The 23,322-nt window shown below is 44.3% G+C and overlaps 1 protein-coding gene across 1 annotated transcript; it reads left to right on the forward strand.

Annotated features, from left to right (window-relative positions):
* The first annotated feature begins 96 nt into the window (after positions 1-96).
* On the forward strand, positions 97-22,655 carry LOC116289334 (GPI-anchor transamidase). Its single transcript, XM_089024822.1, has 13 exons — positions 97-233; positions 315-406; positions 545-603; positions 922-998; positions 1,359-1,392; positions 1,487-1,564; positions 1,989-2,085; positions 2,585-2,702; positions 3,324-3,434; positions 3,852-3,929; positions 4,059-4,147; positions 4,225-4,318; positions 22,304-22,655. Exons 1-13 carry the CDS (start codon positions 102-104, stop codon positions 22,394-22,396), a joined length of 1,152 nt encoding a protein of 383 aa, XP_088880948.1. The 5' UTR covers positions 97-101; the 3' UTR covers positions 22,397-22,655.
* Positions 22,656-23,322: the final 667 nt, after the last annotated feature.

The following is a 23,322-nucleotide window of genomic DNA, read 5'->3' on the forward strand; positions in this document are numbered from 1 at the left end:
ATGATGTTTGCTCTCGGCTGTCTATCGCGATTACCTCGGGATTGTCTCGGAATTGTATTTCCGATTTACCCACTAGTCTTCGCGGTTCCTCAAGATCCAAGATGGCGGCCTTCAGGTTGTTGTTTTTGTGTCTTGCAATATCTTTATCAGGTTTTTCTAACGTTTTAGGAGAAGAAAGAGTACCGTTAGATAATGTATTTAAAAGAGGACATACTAATAACTGGGCTGTCTTGGTAGGTAGACGATAGCTTTGATTTTTCCAATTTTCTTTCATAGTTTTATAAATCCTGTGCTTGCTTTATTTTTTACTAAAGGTTTGTACTTCTCGATTCTGGTTCAACTATCGTCATGTTGCTAATGTGCTGTCAGTTTATCGTAGTGTGAAGAGACTAGGTATTCCTGACAGGTAAGTAACATCTACAGCACCCAACCCTATGAGCTCACACACCTTTACAGCTGGGTCTGTGCTGTCATGGCCATGATTGTGTTTTGCCAAGCCCTCTTCCACAATGCAGATCATGATAGTCATATTTTTTGCTTCTAGTCACATTATCCTGATGACAGCTGATGATATGGCTTGTAATGCTAGAAACCCAAGACCAGGTTTGTATGATGTCTTATCATCATCATCATCATCACCATCATGAGCATTAGAATCACAGTCAGCATATTTAAGCATCATCATCAACATCAAAGATTATCATATTTATTATATTCACCATGGTTATTATCAATATCAAAACATCATCATCATTTTATCACCACCATCTACACCATTCAACATCTTCATCATCTATAGACAACAGATTGTGAGCCGTCCCTTTGTTTTTCCTTGTTCATCCATATATGATCTATATTAATTACCTGTTATTTTTGTACATTTACAGCTTGTTTAATATTGTTTTATTTATTGTGGTACAGGGACTGTTTTTAATAATGTCAATCAACACATCAATCTCTATGGCGACGACGTAGAAGTTGATTATAGAGGATACGATGTAAGTTCTCCAACACACAAAATAATATTTTCCTTTTTAATTCATGTAAAGCCCTAAATAAAATGAATATATTGATATATCTTGCAAGTTTTCTATTTTTTGATTAATGTATCTACTGTTACAGTGTATCATGCAAAAGTATGACCACGTTTAATGTATTTGCACATCACTTCTATGCACAGGCTTTTTGCTGCCAGACGAGCATTTCCACGCCTTTTCTGAAAAATACAGCCAACTTCCCATCAAAATGTGTCAATTAAATGTACAAAAGCCTTTGCATAGAAGTATGCATATACATTAAATGTAGTCATACTCTTGCACGTTGTGGTGTAATGCATCTATTTTGTTTTCCATTGACAGGTAACAGCTGAAAATTTCATTAGAATATTAACAGGTTTGTCTCAATATGTTTATTTGTGTGTCATTACTCACTGCATGTTGTCAGATAAGAAAAAACTTACAAAAACATTTTCGTATGATTCGATTAGGACGTCTGCCTGAAAGTGTTCCAAGGTCCAAGAGATTGCTGTCTGATGAAAGAAGCAACATACTCATTTATATGACAGGTGTTGTAGCAATATAGTTATAGTGGATTATCATTATCTCGAACCAGGAGAATAGCCATGATTTTCCAAAGGGGGAGGCCCAAGTTCAAAATACTGACATTTTGTTTGAGCAATAATGGGACTCCACTGCAGTTCTTCCATCTATCTAAATCATTCTTTCAACTGCTCATCCATCTATTCATCTATTCATCTATTCATCTGTTCATCAAATCTTTCATTAATCTGTTATGTTTATCAATCCATGATTACTGTCTATCCATTGTAACTTAACCATCCATCTTATCAATCAATGTCATTCCAATTCCATCCCATCTATTTTTCTTACGTCCATCTATTTGTTCACCCACCTATCCCATCCATCCATTCATTCATCTGTCTATCCATTGACTTATCCCTTTGTTTTACTCATTTCATCCTACTATAGGTCATGGTGGTGATGGATTCATCAAATTCCAAGATGCAGAAGAAATAACAAGTGTTGAGCTTGCAGATGCATTTGAACAAATGTGGCAAAAAAGAAGGTGACTTATTACACTTGAAGTCTTAGGAGTTTCTGTTTATGTTACCCGGATCCTCAATATTCTGCAAACTCGGTATTTTCAAGCTGTACACTCAAATTTGGTTTTTGACTGCCGTGATCAAAAATAATCAAAATACTGGACTGGTGGCAGTGAAAATTTCACATCAACCAATTGAAATGTCGCAGTAATATGATTATGATATTTATATAGCGCTATTTTCCATATGGATATGTTCCAAGGCACAAATGAAAATAACCCAATTGAGATTTGCGCTATACAAATTCAATAAATTATTATTATTTATTATTATTAAGGCACTTTACAATAAAAAATTCAAACATGAACAAAAATCACTTGCAAGTTTGATATACTGGTTTTCAATGTTAATTTGGCCCTCCATCACCCATCACCATCATCCATCATCATCCATTCAGTATTCCATATATAGAGAGAGATCTAAACTCACTTGTTGATTATTATGAATATTTTGTATCACCAGGTACCATGAACTGTTCCTTATTGTGGACAGCTGTCAAGCACACTCAATGACTTTGAAGATCTACTCTCCAAATGTCGTGGGTGTTGGTAGCAGTCTCGTCGGACAAGATTCACTCTCAGTAAGTAACATTCTGTCATCAGCTATAGTTTCTAGTATCATCCTAAGACCTTTCCTTTTCATCAGTCTTTAAGGCCGGCACACACAAGGGAGCTTGCTCCTGCAACACGCTCCCACAACATGCTCCTGGGTGATCCTGGGTAATTTTGCTAGACCAGTACACACGGGGGAGTTAAACGCTGAAACAACCCGATTGGAGCATGGGAACTAGTTATAATTCCAACAAATAAGCCAATTTGATTGGCCAACTGGAGCCAGGTTGTTGAGCGGCAATAAAAGTTTCAGTACACACGAGGGAGCTTGCTCCTGAAACACGATTCTGCAACAGATTTGCTCCTCCATCATATTTAACCATTTTGGTATGAGGGAGCAAAACTCGGGAGCAAAAATTTTGTTGCGCAACTTTTTTTTCTGCGCAACTTTTTTTTCTGCGTGAAATCATTGGTACAGACGAGGGAGCTTTGCTCCGGGAGCATGTTGCGGGATCGTGTTGCGGGAGCAAGCTCCCTTGTTTGTGCCGGCCTTTACCGTACCGACAAGTTTCTGTCCATTTAACAGTTATTTTTTTTCACAATCGTTAATAAATATCAATAATGACTATGGTTTTGATCTTGTTTTCTAGCATCATGATGACCCAGCCATCGGCGTACACGTGATTGACAGGTATACCTATTTTCTACTACAGTTCTTAGAGAGGATCGGACCTGCTAGTAAAGCTACTGTAGGTGAATTGGTGAGTACTGATCTTTGTTACACATGAGGGTCGATATCCGTGTGATAAATCGTACCTATCCCAATCTAGAGGCATAACACTAACATACTAACAAATCACTCATGATTGTAGGTTGCATGGCTGCTACTAGCGCCATAATATGCTTTAACAGTCGTACATGAGAAGACACATGAACATGGATACAACTTAAACAAAGAATCTTATTCTCAAGAAAATGAGACATGGTCTAAAATTGAAAGAACCTTTACACAATAAAAAAGCTTATTCTATTATTTGTTCTTATCTCTGATGGAGTTCCACTGGATTTTGCAGGACTTTTGTACCTGCACGTGCTCGCTAGCTTCCCAACTCTGGGATTCCTGCCACACCACTCTGTCAGTTCACATGAATATATATATGTCTGTGTCTTTTATTTAGTTTGAGTATACGTCGCCAGACCGTGTTATGTCAACTCCTGGGGTACGTACGGACCTCTTTGAGAGAGATGTAGATAAGGTTAGTTATACAGTTAATATGTACGCAATAATAATTTGCATATTTTTACATACATCACATCATATGATGGTGCAAAGCCTCTATTGGATACAATTTAAAAATCTAACAAAAAACATGTTTTGTATTTAGACTCTTCTCACAGATTTCTTTGGCAGCATTCATGAGGTGGAGATTTCAAATGTTTCCAGTGTCGATCTAAAACATGAAGTCATTTGCAGGTATCATCGAGATTGGCCAATACTTCAATCTTTTTTTTTTTGATTTTTATATTTGATTTTTTTCTTCTTATTTGTAGTTCTGGTGATTGTGTATCCAATGAAAACCTGCCGAAAGAACACACTGACACCCGTCAGTTCTGCAATCAATTTCCAATACAAGAAATATTGAAGGTAATATACACCTAATTGAAAAAACGTTGTCAGGTTCGAGAAGGTCATATCATCAAAGCTAAGACCGAAAAGGATTTTGGGTACTCCAAAATGTGTATTATATTTGCATATAGACATGTAAAAATGCACAGTAGAGCAAAGTCGGTCGACCTAGATTATCATGCCAAAGCCATTCTCTGAAGATTTACGCTGGAGAGCTGTTTGGCTGCGGTATTTTATCTTCCCATGCTCCCCTTCGGTCTTAGCTTTGATGATTTAACTTTTTTTTTGAACCTGACAAAATTTTTTCCAATTAGGTATATACTATAATATATTATAATAGTATAATTTCGGACTTGAATATAATGTTCCTCAAGCTGTGATTGATCGAGAGACAAGTGATTTTTCCAAAGTTTTCAGATTGGAAGTAAAATTAAATTGTTTTTCATCTTGAATTTTCTCTGATATTCAAGTCTAAAATTATACCAAAACGATTATTCCCCTCACTCCTCCTTCAGCAAATAATTGTTAAATATCTGATTATTGGAATACATGTACATAAATACACCAGACTCTATGTTTCGGGCACTCCTAGCAGCAGTTAGGCGGACTCGCGAAACGCCGACAAAGCCAAAAATCGAAAGTCGAAAAACATCAGGGGGGGGTGGGTTTTTAGAGGTCGGTAACCCGCCCTACAGGGGGTCTTGCGCGATCGGCCGACACGCGAAATGTGCCTAACTGCTGCTCTGTTGGGGTCGCAAACAGAGGGAAAGATATCCTTTAGATATACATGGCATCCGTCAACGACATTCAAAACGAAACTGTGCGCAGGCTGGGAAATCAGGTGATGGATAGCTCAGATGCGGATTTTGTCTTCGCGACGTTTATGGAGGGAAAGACAGACAAGACGATGAATCACGAGATGGCTGAAAAGATAATCGACAGAATGCCGGACGGCGACTACCGTTTGGAGTTGACGTTCGTGAAGTATTTGGACGGCGAGTGGGTGATAGAAAAGGGCCGTAATCCCATCAGGGCGTCTGGTAAGCAGAGTTTGTTCGTCTTGAATAAGCAAACGAGACCAGGGGCATTAGAGGGGATTGACATGCTATTCTATGAGGTCGCTTACCCGGTTACCGTTGTCATTTACGGCGCGTACGAGATTAAGGAGCCAGACGTTAAGAAGTTGCGACCAATGCGACATCCGGGTAATTGTGTTGCGAAGTTGGTAAGAGAGTTCTTTGAAGATTCCTCTCGTGGCGGTAAGCTTACGCCAAAAAGAAGTGAAGTCATCAGGAAATGGGAAAGAGATACTAATAAAACCGGAGGTACCATCAAAAACATCAAGAAGTTAGAGACGGCTTTAGAACGCCGCATACACGTGAAGGACATCACTGACGGTTGCATTTACGAAGGGACGAAAAAATATGGAGGTAGAGGTGCCCCTATTGTCATCTACCAACACAATGGACACGCTTGGCGAGAACTTAGGTTCCCTAAGAAGAAGGAAACCAAAGTTTATAAGACGTCGCCGTTGGCAGAATTAGTCCACGAGAATTCCGTTTGGTTGATGGACGCGGAAGGAAGTCAGTTTATGACGCAGGATGGTACTCTCTACCGCCCTGAAGTAGAGCATCAACGTATTCAAAGTGCGTGTGCGACCTTAGGGGAAGACTTTTCAGACGAGGTTTTAAGCAGCCGTAGTTTGGACTTCCTAGCTGCGAAGAAAAGGAATGGATGGAAGTCCACGCCTAAGGAATTTGGAGACATAGCCAAAGCCTGCGTAGAGCACGGCCATGGAGGTCTGTGGAACATGGAGTATGACGAGAACGAATACGTCTCCTTAGACATGAAACATTGTTACCCTGCCAGTTTTAAAGGCCTTGGGGATTGTAAGGAGTATTACGACCGCTACGGGCATCCAGACTCACAATTCTTTCGTGTGTCTTTGCCAGGTAAATATGACGCTCCCAAGTCTACGGGGTTCGTGCGGTTGACCACGTGGAAGTTAGCAAAGGGCTTACATCCGATAATTTACGCGTGGTATGGGAAACATCTGCAGGAGAAAGAATGGATTCCCATACCCCTGCTGAAGTTTCTCGAAGAACGCGAGCTTCTCACATACACCGCGCATGAAGCCATACTTTGCCGCTCTGCATTTACGCAATGGTTGCCGGAGCATAACCCCACTGCTAGGATCGTCATAGGTAAATTCACCCAGGGCGCAAAAGAAGGAGAAAAGCACATGCAGCGGCGTTTGATAACCGACGACGGAGAGTTGAGCTTCCTCGTAAAACGTGCACATGAGCAAGGAACGATGGTGTCCGTAGAGAAGTGGAATTATTTCATAGAAGGTAAAGGTGAACAACGATGGAATGCGTTGTGTTATTACCAAGATCATCGCCCGCAATATTACCATTTACGCGCCAGCATGCTCGCATATGCGCATGTTAATCTATTGTCAATGCTGTTGCGGTTTGATAAAGCGGACGTTCCACGTGTGGCCACGGATTCTTTGTATGTGAAGCCCGAAGTGTTAGAAAAAATGCAAGAGTTTTACACGGAGGACGAACTCGCGGAAAGTGGTCAATGGCGTATAAAAGATGAAGAGATAAAAGCCTGGAGAGAACGTGTGGAGTACCACGGGAAACACGTAAGAGGTGCCGTCGTTCCTACCGTGGAGCCATTGCCATCCGTTGTGGACCCCATTTCTTACCAACGCTTTTCGTATCTTTATGGGCCCGGAGGCAGCGGTAAAACCACTAGGGTTTTGGAATTATTCCCTCGCGTGAAGGTGTTAACGCCGACACACCGTCTGGAACGAGAATTAACGGAGATGGGCCACGATGCGCAAACGTACCACAGCTTCTTTCGCTGGAACGGTCAAAAGTGGGTGCCGGAAGCAATACGCGACATACCCCCGGTGATATTATGGGATGAGATTTGCACCGTGCCATTAGAGATCTTACAGGAATTCGTAGACTTCCTCCGCGGAAAGTGTCAAGTGATATTCGCCGGAGATCCATGCCAGCCGCCTCCTATTTGCGGAGAAATGCCCCACGAATGGTTAAAAGGAATTGTAGACCATGCAGAGGAAATCGATGCAGACTACCGCAGCAAGGATCAAGTAAGAGACTTAAAGGCGGAACTTCGGGGCCTCAGCGATGCAGAGCAAAATAAGACTTTGCGTAAGCATGTGCGGGCAAAATCTTACGAGGACTTCCTTCACGCGTGGCATCCAGAGGATTTGGTGTTGAGCAGCAAGCGCGCAGCACAATCGCGAATACAGAAAGATTTGTTAAGCGTACACCGCGAAAGATTCCCAAGCCATTTGGTGCCCGTTTGCTACAAGCCCCACGATACCCGCATGCAGAAGAGAAACGTGTGGGTGCCAGGCACCGACGTCCAACTGCGAAACGCGGTAACTCATGATAAAGTCTGGGTGCCTATGGGAAAGGTTGAAAAAATAACCTCCCATCCAGATTGGCGTTTGGGATATTGCATGACAGTCCACAGCGCGCAAGGGCTTACCATAAAAGAAACCTTATGGATTATAGACCAGCGGTTATGTTGGAGTAATTTGATATATACCGCTGTGAGCCGTGTGGAGCATGCCAAACAGTTGCGGAGGGCTTGGGGTCCGCAATTGCGTTACGATAAAACGCCAGAAGATATAGCAAAGGAGAACATTGCTAAGAAACTCCTTCGCTATAAGAGACACGACGAAGGAAAAGGCATGGTGTTCGACCTATGCGTGGACGACGTCTATAAGAAAGGGGCAAAGTGTAACATACCTCTACTATGGAGGTTTGACCCAAATGACGATCAGCAGTTCTCCGTGGATCGTATAAATAATAAACGCGGCCATTGCAGAGGCAACGTAAGACTGACATGCCTAGAGTGCAATCGGGCGCGTGGTGCTGCGCTACTTTGAAGGGCAGCTAGCACTACTCTGAGTCTTTGGGGACTATGAGCAGCTCTTCCATGACAAATCCGCGACTTGGGCCATTTAAGTAATACAACACGGGTTGCCCTTCCTTGGTGACGGACTTCGAAATCTCATACGTTTCCAAAGACCAGTTAGGATCCGTGGCTCTCTTACTGCCACCTTCGAGTTCCCCCGGCTGATAGAGGTATCTGACCACTATGTCGCGGTGGAGCTTTTTTTCCTTCAGTCCGACCGCCCTCGAACTTCTGACGTAGGACTTGTGTTCCACGTGTTTCTTTTTTATGGCATCCTTGGGTTTTATTCCCGTAGCCCTGGCCGCCTCGTTGTTCAAAGCCGCGACGACCTGGGGGAGCCTCTGAGTCCATTCCCTGTTGCGTTTGGAGGGATCTTCCAGCTCTTTCCAATACTGGTACCCAAAGAGACGCTCGGCTAAGGTCTTATTGAATCTTTCGACGATGCTCTGGCCCCTGTGGTACTCAGCTTCGGCTCTCCTAATCTTAGTGCTGTGGTCTTTCAGGGTTTTGGTAACCACGCCCATAAACTCCGTCCCCGCATCCACTTGCAGCAGCTTAGGCCATTTCAAGACGCGCTTATAAATCCTACCTAGGGCTTCTGCGACTTCCCCAGAATCCTTGCTGGTTATGGGTTCGGCGTCCTTGTATCTGCTTGCGATATCAACTACGGTCAAAGCGTATCTATAGGTCTTTTTTCTCACCTTATCGTGCGGCAAGAAAAGCAAATCCGCCTGATGGACTTCATTAGGGGTATTTACGGTAAAGCTGGGTCTGGGAATGTACTTAGGCACGGGAAGATAAACCTGCCAGAGGGTTTGTTTTCTTAGCCAGTTCTTAGCCGTTTCATCTGATACCCTGGCCGCGGTCGCGAGTTTCTTGATGGCCGACGCTCCTTTCCAATAGCCTTCAGGCCCGTAGTAAATCCTTTTGAGTTTGTCCTCTACGCGGCCCATTATATGAATTCCAAAACGAGATTGATCTTACGTCCGTTAAAATCCACCGTCTTTCCGTCCACTTTAATGGTGATGTTTATGCTTTCTACCAAATGAGACAAGTCATAGCTCAAAGAAATGGGAGTGTATTCTTCTGAGTCAAATGGATTACCTTTGGGCAGAAACTTGGACATAAGAGAAGACTTTTCTCCATTGTTGTAACTATTGACCAAGTCGCAATAGACTTCGTAAGAGGATGCGACTTTCCATTTCACGGGTATGGCTGTGTCGGTAATTGTCTTGCCCGAGGCACATAATAAAGATCCCAATGGGTCAGACTTTCCAAAAGTTACTGAATAGTTTGGCATATTATGTTTGAAGGTCATTTCGTGCGGCAATCCCGTGGTGAGAGTATAACCGTGTTTTGCTAATTCCTTAGCAAGGGTGATTGGTGTGTAATGTCCATCGGGCAGCAATACGCCTTGATAATTGCCGCCGCCTTTATGCTCAGTGACCAAGGCATTGACTAAATTATACCAAGAATTGTACAAAGAGCAACTAACCAGCCTAACCTTATGGGCTTTGATGGGGGGATTCAAATAAGTGGTAAAGTTATTCTTGTCGCTTTCCAAAAAGACGATCATATATTACAGGGGACAAGTCCCCTTCTAGTGATCTGAGCTGCGCTCAGAGCAGATACGCCAAGGCCACGCCTCCCGCCAGCCCTGCGACTCCTACAAAGACCAATTCATTGTCTTTTTGTTTCTTAGAAGGCTGGTAGTAATTCTTGAACTGAGGCTTTCTTAACCCCGTTAATGCCGCGGGGTGCGCCTGCGCATAGCGCTTAAAGGCGAAGTCTGTATTTTCGAAGTTCTTATCCGCCTGCATTTTGTCTTGGTAGTTCTTGTCCAACCAATCCCTGTAAGCTTGTCTTTTTTCATTCCAAGCTGCAACGTCTCGCTGATATTTCTCCAGCGCTAAGTCGTGTCTCTTCCTTTCGGCGGCCAAATCTCCGCTGCGATCACCTCTAACTAATCTATCCAAATATTGACCACCATAATTAGCTCCAGTGAATGCTAAAGCTGCAACAATTGCACCTACGGCCGCCATTTATATTAGACGCAAGCAAAGCTTACGTCGTCGGCAGGTACTTTTCCTTCCGTAGGTAATCCTTTACCATGATAGCCCCACCCACGGCAGCGGTCATCTTAGCAAAATTAGCGAAGCTCTTGCTTGGGTCTTCAGTAAAGTCTTCTTTGAGCACTTTCTTACCTACCCAACCAATACCCGCAACGATGGAAGTAATAATAGCGGCCTCTTCAACAGTTTTCAACAACGCGGTTGACATTATATTACAAAGCGAGAAGGAAAATCTAGGTCGCCGCGGGTGATAAATCTACTCCATTTCAGGGATCTTACTTTTTCTAACAGCCGGTTCCACAGGTGCGTGATATGTTGCGGCCTCCCACTTTACTTTTGGCTTCGTAGCCCGCCATTGTAAGTAGAGGCTGCCTGCTGCTATAGCGACTCCTAACGCACCAATGACGTATCCCCGATTAATAAAGGATTCCTCTTCTTTTTCCTCCACCTTTTCTTCTTTTTTGGCTTTGTTCTTTTTATTCATCTCCGCGAGCTTCTTTCCGGCAGCGACTCTGCCCGGAGATTTAGCCTTGGTAATCTTGGTATCTTCTACGGGTGGTTGTTCTTCGGTGCCACTCATCTTATATTAAGGGACTTGAAGGACTTGACAAGTAACTTGATGACGACTTGACAATGACTTGGCAATGACTTGACAACGACTTGACTAAGTACTTGAGGTGACTTGACAACGACTTGACTAAGTACTTGAGGTGACTTGATCAGGTACCTCAGCAAGTGCTGCCTGGAAGACCTTTTCGACTTCTCTGTCCTTCTTGAAGTCCTTCCAAGATGTTCCGAAGGAACCTAGTACCTCCTTCAAGTCGACATGCTGAGCTACGTGCAAAGCCACAGAGGCGACTGCCATTAACTTACCGCACTTCAAAGACAACCAGCCGCAGGTTATCTTAAGTTCTTGGGCGATGACATAGTCCTCGCTAATGTCCTTCTGTAGTTGCTCCACGTCGTCTATGGGCAGCGCAAGTCCAAGCAACTTAGTCGCAAGTCGGATAGCGGAGTCTGCTACGGCGTCCGTGGTCTTACTTGCAAGGGCAGCCTCATACCTCTTATGGAACTTCTTGACTTCATCTTCTGACAACTTATTAACCTGCTCATGGGTAAGTTCCTTGCCTATCATTTCTTTGCACTTCCCCGAAGACACCAGGACGTTAAGTTGTTCCTTAAGGTTACTTTCATCTAGCTGCGTGGGGACTTCATCTAAGAGCTGCTCAATGTCCATATATGTTAATGGAATACGGAAACCTCAAAGAGAAGATCATCTTGGAATGTTGGTGCGTTTTTAAATGCCGCATGTATTCATGCAACTGTTCCTTGGATATCTCACCCCCATAGTCGCTTAAGATGGTTTCCAGGTCACTACGGCTCGGAGTATAAAATACTACGAGAGAGCCTATGTTTTCCCTGAAGGGCTTAGAGACGCTGGTAAGCTGCTGGGAAAGCAACCAAACGCTGATATTGTCATGCCTACCGCTGAAGGCGAGTTTAACGAGCTCGGAAGTGCGTCTTTTTACGTCGTCCCCGCAGGCAATGTCATCCAATATGAGGAGTGTCTGTGTATCTTTAGGGAATTGTTTGTGCCAAAACTTCAAATGGCTGGATAACTCATTGGGGTCTAAGATATCTACAAAGAAGTCGTCATCTTTCACTCCTATGCCTTCCCAGGTGCGGTTATTCACGTAGGTGGGGCATAATAGCACTATGTAGTCGAAACGGTATCTAAAGGGTCCTAATAGCTGCTCCACTACGAATTGGGTCTTTCCGCAGCCGGTGGGTCCTACTATCAGAGCATTGCAGGGAATATGGTTCGGATCCATTATATATACGATGGACCCAGTGGACGCAGTAAGAAGGATTGCCACCGACGCAAAAGATAAAAGAGACACCATAGAAATGCAAAGGGAGGAGATCGATCGGTTAAAGGAGCGCGTGCAGGAATTGTACGATGAAATGTGCGGTCTGAAGCGTGCAGAACGGTTTGGCGCGCTGATAACGATGGCAACGTGGGCTAAGGAGTCCGTTAAGGACTTCATGCGATATCCCCTGTAGAATGTTAACAATAAGGTTAAATCTTTGTTAAGTATATGTGGAAACTATTTCAAAGAATGCCTCAGAATGTTGACGTTTAGGTTAAATCTTTGTTAAGTATATGTGGAAACTATTTCAAAGAGTGTCTCAGAATGTTGACGTTTAGGTTAAATCTTTGTTAAGACGTGCCCTTCAAAGGGGTTGTTATTTTTATTTATTATTATTAAATATCCCTAATTATTCTTAATAATAATAAATAAAAATAAGAATGGGATTTGAGACTCTTTGCACAAACCCAACTTTACTATTTTAAGCCGCCTACTAATCCTTACGGGCTTTCCAGGCATCCTTAACAAAGATTTAACCTAAACGTCAACATTCTGAGACACTCTTTGAAATAGTATCCGGGGCAAAAGAGTCCATTAAGGACTTTATGCGGTATCCCATATAAGGGTTATTAAATCCTTATTATATATGGAGTGCGTGCACTGCAACAAGGAGTTCAGCTCGAAGCAAATGTTAAAATACCACCTGGAAAAGAAGGTGTGCGCTAAGAAGGCACGCGAAAGGCGTTGTAAGGAGTGTAATCGACTCTTTAGCAGCGCGCAGATGTTGGATTACCACGTAGAAAACCGCGTTTGCCTAAAGAACGTATGTGAGCGCTGCGAGGAGGACAAGAACGACGAATGGCATCAACATCGGTGCCGCGGCAATTACGACCTGCTGAGCGTGGCTTGCGAGGAGCACGGCGACGTTGCCGCACGATGTTGCCCAAAGGAAACCCAAAGGAAGTTAACGCGCCGGAAGAAGGAAATTGACCAGCGCTTTGCGGAGTTTGACTGCGTCGAAGGCGTAAGGTGGGAAGATAGGGAATATTGGGAGGCAACCTGCGAGCGTTGCGGCTGTCAAAGAAGTGACCAACATATTTGGCAGTGCCTCTACGACGGCCAAGGCGGCTTTAAGGAGTACTTAGATCGCTTTGAGGCCTGGCATGCCGGCAATGAGGCGGCAAGGAAAGCCCGTAGAAGTTAGAAAGGACCTAAGATAGTAAAGTAGGGTTTGCGCAAAGAGTCTCAAATCCCATTCTTATTTTTATTTATTATTATTAAGAATATTCGATAATAATGAATTAAGGATATTTAATAATAATAAATAAAAATAAAGACCCCTTTTAAGGGCGCTTGCATAATCTAATAATAATAAATAAAAATAAGGACCCCTTTTAAAGGTATATGCTAGCGCAGCTGCCTTTCTGGGAGGCATTCTAATTACCCTTTCAATATATGGACTGTATTACTTGCGAACTACCTGCCGACTGCATTACCCCTCGTAAGCCGCCGCGTAAAAAATACACCTGCCTTCATTGCGACAGGGTATTCTCCGAAGGATCCTTTGTGGGGCATTGGTGCTCCGCGGATCCTAAAGCGCAGCGGACTTTAGCAGACGCGCTTAACTACAAAGAGGAGATGGAGTGACTGTTCTTTCAATGTCAAACTTCCATCGGCCATTTACCTTACCATAACTGCGTAAGTGGGTGAATTCCTCGCCCTGAATTACGTACCGCACGCAATCCGGCGCCCAAAGGGAATATTCCTTGCCTTCTAAGTCTTTGAGGACTAACCGTAAACGGTCGATGTCTTCGAAGACGACGTAATTTTTTATTTCGTATGCTTTACCGTGGACAAGATCACGCCAATGAATTTGGTTGACGATCATTATATCTATGAAATATTCTAAGGTGCGTCTTTAGCGTCTCGGGGCTCTTAAAGCGTTTTATACACCATTTACAAGGAATGCGGATGCCGTCCACGTAGTTATCTATGGCACGACAGACAACGTCGTAATCGTCGGACACCATGGTTCGGAAATTATTCATGTCGTACTGCGAAATTAAGTTAGACTGGTCTGCGGACAGGACGCCGTTTCCCTTGGGGGTCTTTAATTCTATGCAAAAGCCATTAAACTCCTTATGGGCGTTGGAGATTAGTAGATCTGGCTGACCGCGTTTGTAACCTTTTTTCCAACATGTTATGCGCTTGCTGGCGGAGTCCTGTAGTTCGCCTAAGCCGGGGGTTAGGATGACGAGGGGGTGAAACCGGCGTATGTAATCGACGACTTTGAAATGCAGGTCAGATTCATTCTCTATTTTGAAGACTTTCTTATTCGGGGTGTCAAACCGCCTTTCTATTTCATACTTACCTGTCTTTCTCAACGCAGGCAGGACATCTTCCAAGACCCAATCCTGGAATGTCTCTGCCGTTGGCATCTTAGAGCTAAATATCAACCGATACAACCCAGATTCGGTTACGTACAGGGAATTAGGCTGTGAATACGAGGGGAGGCGATTCACCTCCACTCTAAGTTCGCTAAGCTTTACCTTATACTTTTCACGAACATGCACCTTAATTGCATCTTTTGGGCGTTCGTAACCCAACGCCAGCGCCACTTCCTTTGCTTTGAAGTATAGTTTATCGCCTTGCACTATGCATTGCAGTTTGGTTTCGTTGTTTTCGAATACGCGAAGCATATTATACGTAAGGAATATTTTATTTTTAGAATGGCTGAGGCAACGAAGTCATTAATAGGCAACGCTCTTTAGCTGATTCATTTCTACGCTCAGTTGCGCGTCAGACACGACGAAGACGTAGCAGTTTATCTTATCGCCGTCGCCGGCACTGGTGTTCTTGGTGCGCTTGATCTCCAATGTTATGCCATCCTGGGTGTTTACTAGACGTAAACCCTGGCCATGTAGGTCTTCGTCGTTAATGGTGCGCATATCAATCCACAGCGCATACTTATCCTTAAAGAATTCCTCGGGGCTAATTTGGTCGCCAAACTTGCGCATGGCCTCTCTGTACACGTCTGCGGGCTTTATCCCCTGGGAGTAGACCTTGTTTGGAACGCCGTTTATGTTGACCCCCACGTTAGTAATGTTGGGGTTGTGAAAGGCCTCGGAGTCGCGCTTACCGGCTTCGTAGGGTTTGGCAAACACCAACATCAACCCCGTGAGACTTCTTCGGGGGAGGTTAATACTTTGGTTAATAACCTCATCCGTCTTATCCAGGAAGCTAAACGTCTTATACATCACTACGTGGTCGTAAAGGAATGCCTTTCCGGAGCTGTATTCCATGCCAGCGCTACGGGCCAGCTCTTCGCTGTACACGGTCTCGTACTGTAATTCTAAGTTGGTAATAGAGTATGGGGTTGTTGTGGTAAGTGCAGTGCTTAGCCCACCAATGATGTTATTAGCATCTGCTAAAGTTACTTCAAACTGCAGTTCGGATAACTGTCTTGGGTAATACACACCGTGATTCGTAATCACTTCAAAGTCCAACGGTATGACATACTTACTACCATAGGCGGTCTTTATTCGCTTTGCGTCTGCCACTGCGGTTTCTCCGCTGCCGTCAGTGGGTTGCGTTTTCGTAGGTGTGCGAACCTTACGTAGAATGACACTACCAATTCCTTGTTCTATCCTTTGCGCGCGGTCAAAGGCCGTCAACCATAAGTCTTTGTACGTGGTATACAGATCGTACCTATTTAAGTCCAGCAAGGATTCCCCAGCAAACTTGATTCTCATCTTAGAAACAATGTTGCGACCCACGTTGTTAACGATAATCCTTTCATCTGTGGGGCTTGACTGTACCGCTAGGTCAAACCTCAAAGCCAAGGTGCCAGGAACCAATACTAGGTTATCCGTTAGGCGGGGCACGCCTACGTACAGCGTCTCCCCTGGCTTTGCGCTACTGGGGGTAAAGGTGACCCGGTGAAAGGTGCGTTCTGCTTTCAGCCCGCCAACCTGCTTAGGTAATACGTTGGGATTTAACTTTGAGCTTATCATATATAATGGAAGTAGAAGGAACGGATTTTGACCCCCTTACCGAAGAAGGTCAAGTCGACATTAACGATGAAGAATATGAAACCCTGCTGTCGGAAGCGGATAAGCCGGACTTTTATGAAAAGCTACGTCGCAAGTACGGCCTAAATGCCCCTGATGCCTTACGTAGCCTCATAAATAGGTTTAAAGGAAAGAACCCCGGTAAATCTCTTCCATCTTACATGCAAATGGGCGACTTAGGATTAGTTCCTGAAGCCCCCAGTGACGCATGGTTGCAAAGAGTCCAACGAGAAATGGATGAATCCATGGAAGACCCCCCGGATGACTTTGAAAGGCTTCAGGGGCTACTACCTGAGTGGATACCTGAAAAAGCGCAGCTAATGTTCGAAGAAGACGAATACGGCAGGGAACTAATTATGGGTAGACTTGCTAGAAGCGGTGCTAAGGTTTACGTCATCCGCGATGGAAAAGGAAGGTTCTTTGCCGACCCCCGAATTCCTCCAACTTTATTGGCAGCTATCGGCGAAACGGCACCCGAAAAGCTACTTACCGACGTGCGTAAGAGATATCCTAAAGCCAGTTCGACTCTTTTAGAATTCCAACGCGGTGATAAGGGTCAAATCCAAATTCGTTACGTAGGCAGGGAAAGGTGGTATGACTTTTATCAAAGCAAAAAGTCTAACGCACTTAACAATGCCTTACCGAAGGAAATAACAACGGCGCTAGGCAGACCTGACTTATCCGTGCTGTCCAGCTTAACTAGTAAGGAAACTATGAGGCTACAGGAGGAATTCCTTAAAGGCATTAAGACCCCCAGGGCTACCAGTCAAATGCATGCCATCGCTGGAATTCTGGATAAGGATCAAGGAAAGCTCGTAAAAATACAAGCTACCAAGGAAGACGTAGAGGAAAAGCTAACGAGTACGCCGTCAGGCAGCAGTGCTGCCTTGCAGCTGCAGCAGTCTTTAGAATCCCTCGACATGGAAGAAAAAACGCAGCAAGAACTCATAAACAAACACAGGGAACAGCTTGACGAACTTACGGAGCAATTAGATGAAAAAACCGCCGAACTAGAAGCAGCGGCCGAGCACATCGAATACTTAAAACAGACAATGGACGAAAGAGAAGAGGAATACATGAAGCAGGTGCGAATGATGTCGGATTCTCACGAACGGGAAAGTGAGGACAATAAGCAGCGCATCAGCACGTTGCTACATGAAAGGGATAAGGCTAGAAGGAACTTCGACCATGCAGTTGCAGACGTTGGGGACAGAGACGCCGAACTCAGACGCGTGGGCGCACAGCTGGAAGCTTCAGTGATGAAAGAACGGGAGTTAAACGCGCAAATCATCGTAAAGGAGGAGCAACTTAGGCAGGTAACGCAGGCTTACGAAGATATGGAGGCGCAGCTGGAAAGGCAGCAGGAAGCAGCCGCGGACCAAGGGCGCACTGAAGGGGAAAGGGAAGCTGCCCAAGCGGAAGCAGAAGCCCTTCAGGAACGCTTAACGGAACTGCGAGCGCAAAGGGATGGTTTGGAAACGGAGTTGGGGCTTACCACCAAGGAAAAGATAAAAAGGACTCTGGTGAAGTATGGTATTCCCCTCGCATTTGCGGTTGCTATTAGCACCGTAGTAGGAGTTATCCTATCCACGCTTAAGGCTACAGGCGCGGGCGTAAAGAAATTAGGCAGTGGGCTGACGGACTTGGGAAAAAAGATGGCAGCCGGTCTTCCTGGGCTGCTGGGTTCGGTTGTTTCCTTGGCGCTTAGGGCCGGCGGAGAACTGCTAAAGTTCGTGGGGAACAACATTTGGATCTTAGTCGTAGCTATTGGGGTGGTCCTCCTGAAGAAGGTGAAGGGTTAATCTTGTCCTTGTGTATTACTGGTGGCTTATCGTCGTCGGGTGCCCGAGGCGTCCTCGACTGGGGATAAGTAAAGATAGTATTCGCACCGCCTTGATAATGCGGAACTAGCGGCAGCACGCTCATGGTGCTAATGGGCTTATGACTCCAGGCCGCATCTATAGCAGGAGTTCCCACAACATTTATTCGAAGGTAGGCAACGTCATTGGGAAGGACCTGAAGCTTCGCATATTGACAATTGGCTATCATATGAAAAGTTACTGGCGTTAAGTCCTCTCCGCTTTTTGGAGGGGGCTCCGACGAGAAATGGACTGGGTTCCTATTGTTATTTTTTTTTCTGTAAGGTAGTAATGGATGGTTATTCTCATCAACGATCCTAAACCCAGCATTGCACGAATACCCCGTGTTAATGCTAATAGTACACACGATTAATCCCAGGCCTCCAACCTTCACCCACAATCCCGTGTCATGCCAATGCTGTTCTAAGTAGTCCTTCTCCTCCACATAATGAAGAAACCAATCTTCCTTTGCGTGTGGGTTCATATATTTCAGCAAACATAGTTTGCTTCTAGAGACTAAGCACCGTAAGAGTGCTGATGGTTGCGTGGTTATAGATAGTATCTCTCTGATTTTCTATACTATTTATGCAAACGCTCCCGGTGTCATCTACGCGCATTTGCAGCTTTACCTTCCCATGGCAATCGGCGACCATGTGGAAAGTCCAAACGGAATGATTTTCAAGGCTGCTGGGGTTGGGCTCTACGGAAAAATGCGCAGGCACCCTGTTGTTTGTCTTACTTCTCATAGCCTGCAGTACGCCATTGTCATCGCAGAACCTAAAGCCCACGTTAGCATGGCTGCTCGTGCCAATGCAAATACTACAAAGGATCAATTTCTTTCCTGAGTAATTCAAATTCACGGACATGCCCGTGACATCAACCCAAGAGCTCTGGTTGTATTTTTTCTCGCCTGTGTAAGTCGTATAAACACAATCTACTCCAGCTACGTAGGGGTTGTTCATCGCCATATATAATAGCTCAGACCAATGCTTGCAGCTGCTAAGCCGGCTTTTAGTAAGTCATGGTCATATTCCTCGGTAACCTTCTTTACTGGTTTCTTTGGTTCGGGTTTTCCTACATGCGCCTTCTTCGATGGTTTTTCTACGTGCTCCTTCTTTGGCTTCTCCACGAAATGGGGAATGTTCCTAAGAGTGTCAGAGTTCACGTCATTCACCCCAAACTTCATATCCTTAGTAGCTCGTTGAAGTTTGTTGTTGTAACCCACGACGGAATCGGCGTTGATGACCAAATTACTTGGCATTAACCAACAACCAGGACTCAAGGCATAATCCAGTCTAACCTTTGATTGCTGCACCGCAAGTTGATATCTTTGAACTGACTTAGAAATCTCATTCTCGATAACAGCGCTTTCGAAGAGAACGAGGAATACTTGTTGGGTTTCCTGTGACGCACCGGAGGCACTCACGATAGGGCTGCGGGTGCTAACTTGGGCGCCAAGGACGCAATAGACGAAGGCTTCAATACTTCGGTTAATTCTTGCTTGGTTCTTCAAACCAATACCTTTTGCGGCAAAGAAAGGCGCCCATGGATATTTCTCTTTGCTTTCTATGAAGTAAATTAAAGTACCCCTCGATGCTTTACCACCAAGGTCGGAGAATTCCCATCTGCTGGGGTATCCCATTCCGGCCCTTTCTATGCTGGCTCCGACGTATGAAGCATAAGTGTACGTTTCTCCTAAACCATGTGCGGCACCTTCTTTATTACGAAAGTCAGGATTCGTTAGGTTGAATTCATTTTTTAAACGCTCCCATGCGACTTTATCATACTTATTATCCTTCGCGTTAAAGACAGTATCACTAGGAAGAGGTGCTCCTAGTTCAAACAATATTCTGCGGATGGTAAAAGCAACATGAAATCGCAGGAAAGGAATATGAAACATATCCGCGGCTACTCCGCATCCTTTCGTCGCAGCCCAGACAGCAAAGTTTAACTGCTGCGGCCAATACCGCATGTTAGGCCCTGCAAGCCATTCGCGGGCTTCTTTACCTGACGTATGCTTGATGCGCGTTTCTCTGAAGATGTCTCTAACCTTCATCTTAAAGGAAGACTTACCTACGGGTATTTTTAAAGTGGTAACCAAATCTTCGAAACCCTTCGTGTCTTTATTATCGTAAAATGGATATTCTTCATCCGTAAGCAGTAAATTCTCTGGGAAGTTGGGCTTCGGCTTTTCTTTATGCTTAACGGTCACCTTTGGCTCCAAGTCCGCATTGCTGTACATCCTGGAGCCTTTATAGTAAATCCCATCGGATCTTCTTTCGAACTTACTAGCATCCGCGTGCGGAAACATCTTCCTAAATGCTCTCCAGTTGGCATAATCCCGGTTGTCGTGATGTGGCTGCTCCTCTATGTCATTCCCAAAAGCGTCGTACATTAGTATATAATGGATGTTATACCTTCAGCACCTCAGTTGTACCCAGATGTTCCCACCATAGGTCCTACAGAATTAAACGCCGAGAACTTCCGCTTGAATAAAGCAAATTTAATCCTCGCTTACTTAGAGGGTCAAACGAAGCACTATGAGGAGGTCAGGAAAAAGTATGCTAGAGCCCGAAGCATATTACATAAAATCGCGATAACTTCCGGCTCCATGTCCGTGGCGTTAACAGGCACCGGCGTTGCCACCTCACTTACCGGGCCTGGAATAGTCGTTGGCGTTCCTTTGGCCAGCGTTGGGGCCATTTGCGGCATCGTTTCCGCTGTTACGACAGGCATTATAAAGCAATTGTCCGGTAAGATATCCAAGCACGACACTCACATAGCCCTAGCAAGAGCAAAGGCTAACACCATCGCCGACTTGGTCTCCAAGGCTCTGCGGGACCGCCGCATAGACGACACGGAGTTTTCTTTGATCCTCGCGGAGGAAAAGAAATACGGCGAATTAAAGTCGGGCAATAAAAAAACCATCGTGAAAGATCTGTCCGAGGAATCTCGCAAACAGATCTACCAGAAGGCAAAAGAGGAGCTCCAAAGAAAACTCGCTCAGTAGACATCTGCTTTGAAAAGAACGTAGGGGGATTTCGACTGCACATTTCATCTTCTCGGAATCCATTCTAATAGGGGGTGGTTGGGGTCTATTTCGTAAAATATTTCGTAAATTACGTCGGGGTAATAAGGAATATCCTTATCCAGCCGACAGAATAACCACTCGGCCCTTTGCATATCTGGGACATGAGGAATACGCCTACCGGTAATTTCAGACAAAAGATAGGGAATAGCTTTGTAATATTTCCCTAGCTTTAATTTTTTCAATGTCTTTCGTAGACTTTGCGGCGAGGGCTCTTCCAAATTGTCCACGATCTCCCGCGTGTCTAAATACACCGGATGCAACCCCTGGATATAATTCATCCAGTCCCTGAAGTATTTCAACCTCTTATATGGCGTTTTCGTGCGACCTCCATTGGCGTAATACTGTTCTTTGGTAACATTTGGCACCGCATTACGAATATTCTTACCACACTCGTAACACTGTGCTGACGTGTCCTCCTCTATCTGCATTTTTTTACCACAACACCAAAAAGATTCTGGCTTCGGCATGACAACTTTAGGCGTTAAACAAATCACACAGAAGTCGTTAACGAACTTCTTACACTCATGCATCGTATATCTAAAGGATATCTTTCCCTCTGTTTGCGACCCCAACAGAGCAGCAGTTAGGCACATTTCGCGTGTCGGCCGATCGCGCAAGACCCCCTGTAGGGCGGGTTACCGACCTCTAAAAACCCACCCCCCCCCTGATGTTTTTCGACTTTCGATTTTTGGCTTTGTCGGCGTTTCGCGAGTCCGCCTAACTGCTGCTCTCCTCGATATTATTTTCCAGCAAATATATTCCAAACTGACATCCACTCCCTCCAGAGGGACAAGTGTGTCTTTCCTCAGTCATTAGTTTGACCCCCAGTGATTTTACACACTTGTTTTAAGGAGTAAGTGTGGCTTGGTTGGTTAGTATGCTGCCTGCTAAGCAAGAGGTCCATAGTTTGACCCTCAGTGATTTTACACACTCGTTTTAAGGAGCAAGTGTGGCTTGGCTTAGTTGTGAGGTCAATAGGTCAAAGATTTGCAAATCAATGAACTATTTCCCATTTAGTTCTCTCTAACCCTTTCCGTTTCTCAGCTACACAAATAAAAAATGCCTTTTTTGGTATTTCAGGAGGAGACTGCAACAAGCTGGCCAATTAGACGAGAGTTCTTGTTCGGAGCTGTGGTTTTCTCACTAGCATCAGTTATATCACTGTTTCTATGATAGAGAAAAGCTGGTTTATTATGACGAAAGATATGAATGATGACGGTGAAAGACATTGAATAATAATGATTGATGTTCATAGTAAACACATGACATTTTTAAAGCGAATGAGGTACACATAGGTACATAATGCAATATACAGTAAACCATATAAAAGGATGTAAAACGGGAACATTACAAGAGGGATGGACATCAACACAGAGGAGATAGGTGTATATATAGTATTTTATTAAAATTCTCAACAACTCAAGACAAAGAATATTCTGAAAAAAAGATTTTTTTTCACCAAGATTTATACATTCAAATCCTCTCTAGTAGACCTCTTCGTCTTCGTAGTAATATTTTCCCAATTCAGACCACATGCAACTCTTTTGAGAAATTAGATTCTTCGTTTGAGTTGTATGTGGCTTCTCGTGCGCAACCGTTAAACAAAGAGATCTTACTATAGGGAATGTAAAGTTGAATGAAATGGGGGGGGGGGGGGGGGGGGGGGGGATTACGCCAAAGGTAAAAAAGACAATTGGTAATTTGCAATCATTTCCAAATGATATACACCTGATTGTAAAAACGTTGTCGGATTTAAAAAAAGGTTATATTATCAAAGCTAAGACCGAAGGGGAGAATGGGAAGACAAACAGTTATGCTAATTTCATGCGTGTTGCAGTTTTCCCTTCCTGTGCACATTTTATTCATCATGGCTTTGGCATGTTGTTAATCTAGGTCGACCGACTTTGCTCTACTGTGCATTTTTACATGTCTATATGCAAATATAATACACATTTCGGAGTACCCAAAATCCTTTTCGGTCTTAGCTTCGATGATATGACCTTCTCGAACCCGACTACGTTTTTTCAATTACGCAGCGCACTGATTCTAAAAATAGCTTAAAGATTCGGACAAACATCGTATTCTGTTTAACCGCTACG

This window comes from Actinia tenebrosa, unplaced genomic scaffold (genome assembly GCF_029948245.1).
Source record: "Actinia tenebrosa isolate PJP-AT-01 unplaced genomic scaffold, QUT_ActTen_1.0 PGA_scaffold9__36_contigs__length_13948895, whole genome shotgun sequence".
Classification (NCBI taxonomy): domain Eukaryota; kingdom Metazoa; phylum Cnidaria; class Anthozoa; order Actiniaria; family Actiniidae; genus Actinia; species Actinia tenebrosa.

Bases quoted from the DNA above. Each gene is read 5' to 3' on its own strand.
- LOC116289334 (XM_089024822.1), top strand. From the start codon at position 102: ATGGCGGCCTTCAGGTTGTTGTTTTTGTGTCTTGCAATATCTTTATCA. The intron at 407-544 runs GTAAGTAACATC...TTTTGCTTCTAG, and splicing joins AGACTAGGTATTCCTGACAG to TCACATTATCCTGATGACAG. The intron at 4,148-4,224 runs GTATCATCGAGA...TCTTATTTGTAG, and splicing joins AAACATGAAGTCATTTGCAG to TTCTGGTGATTGTGTATCCA.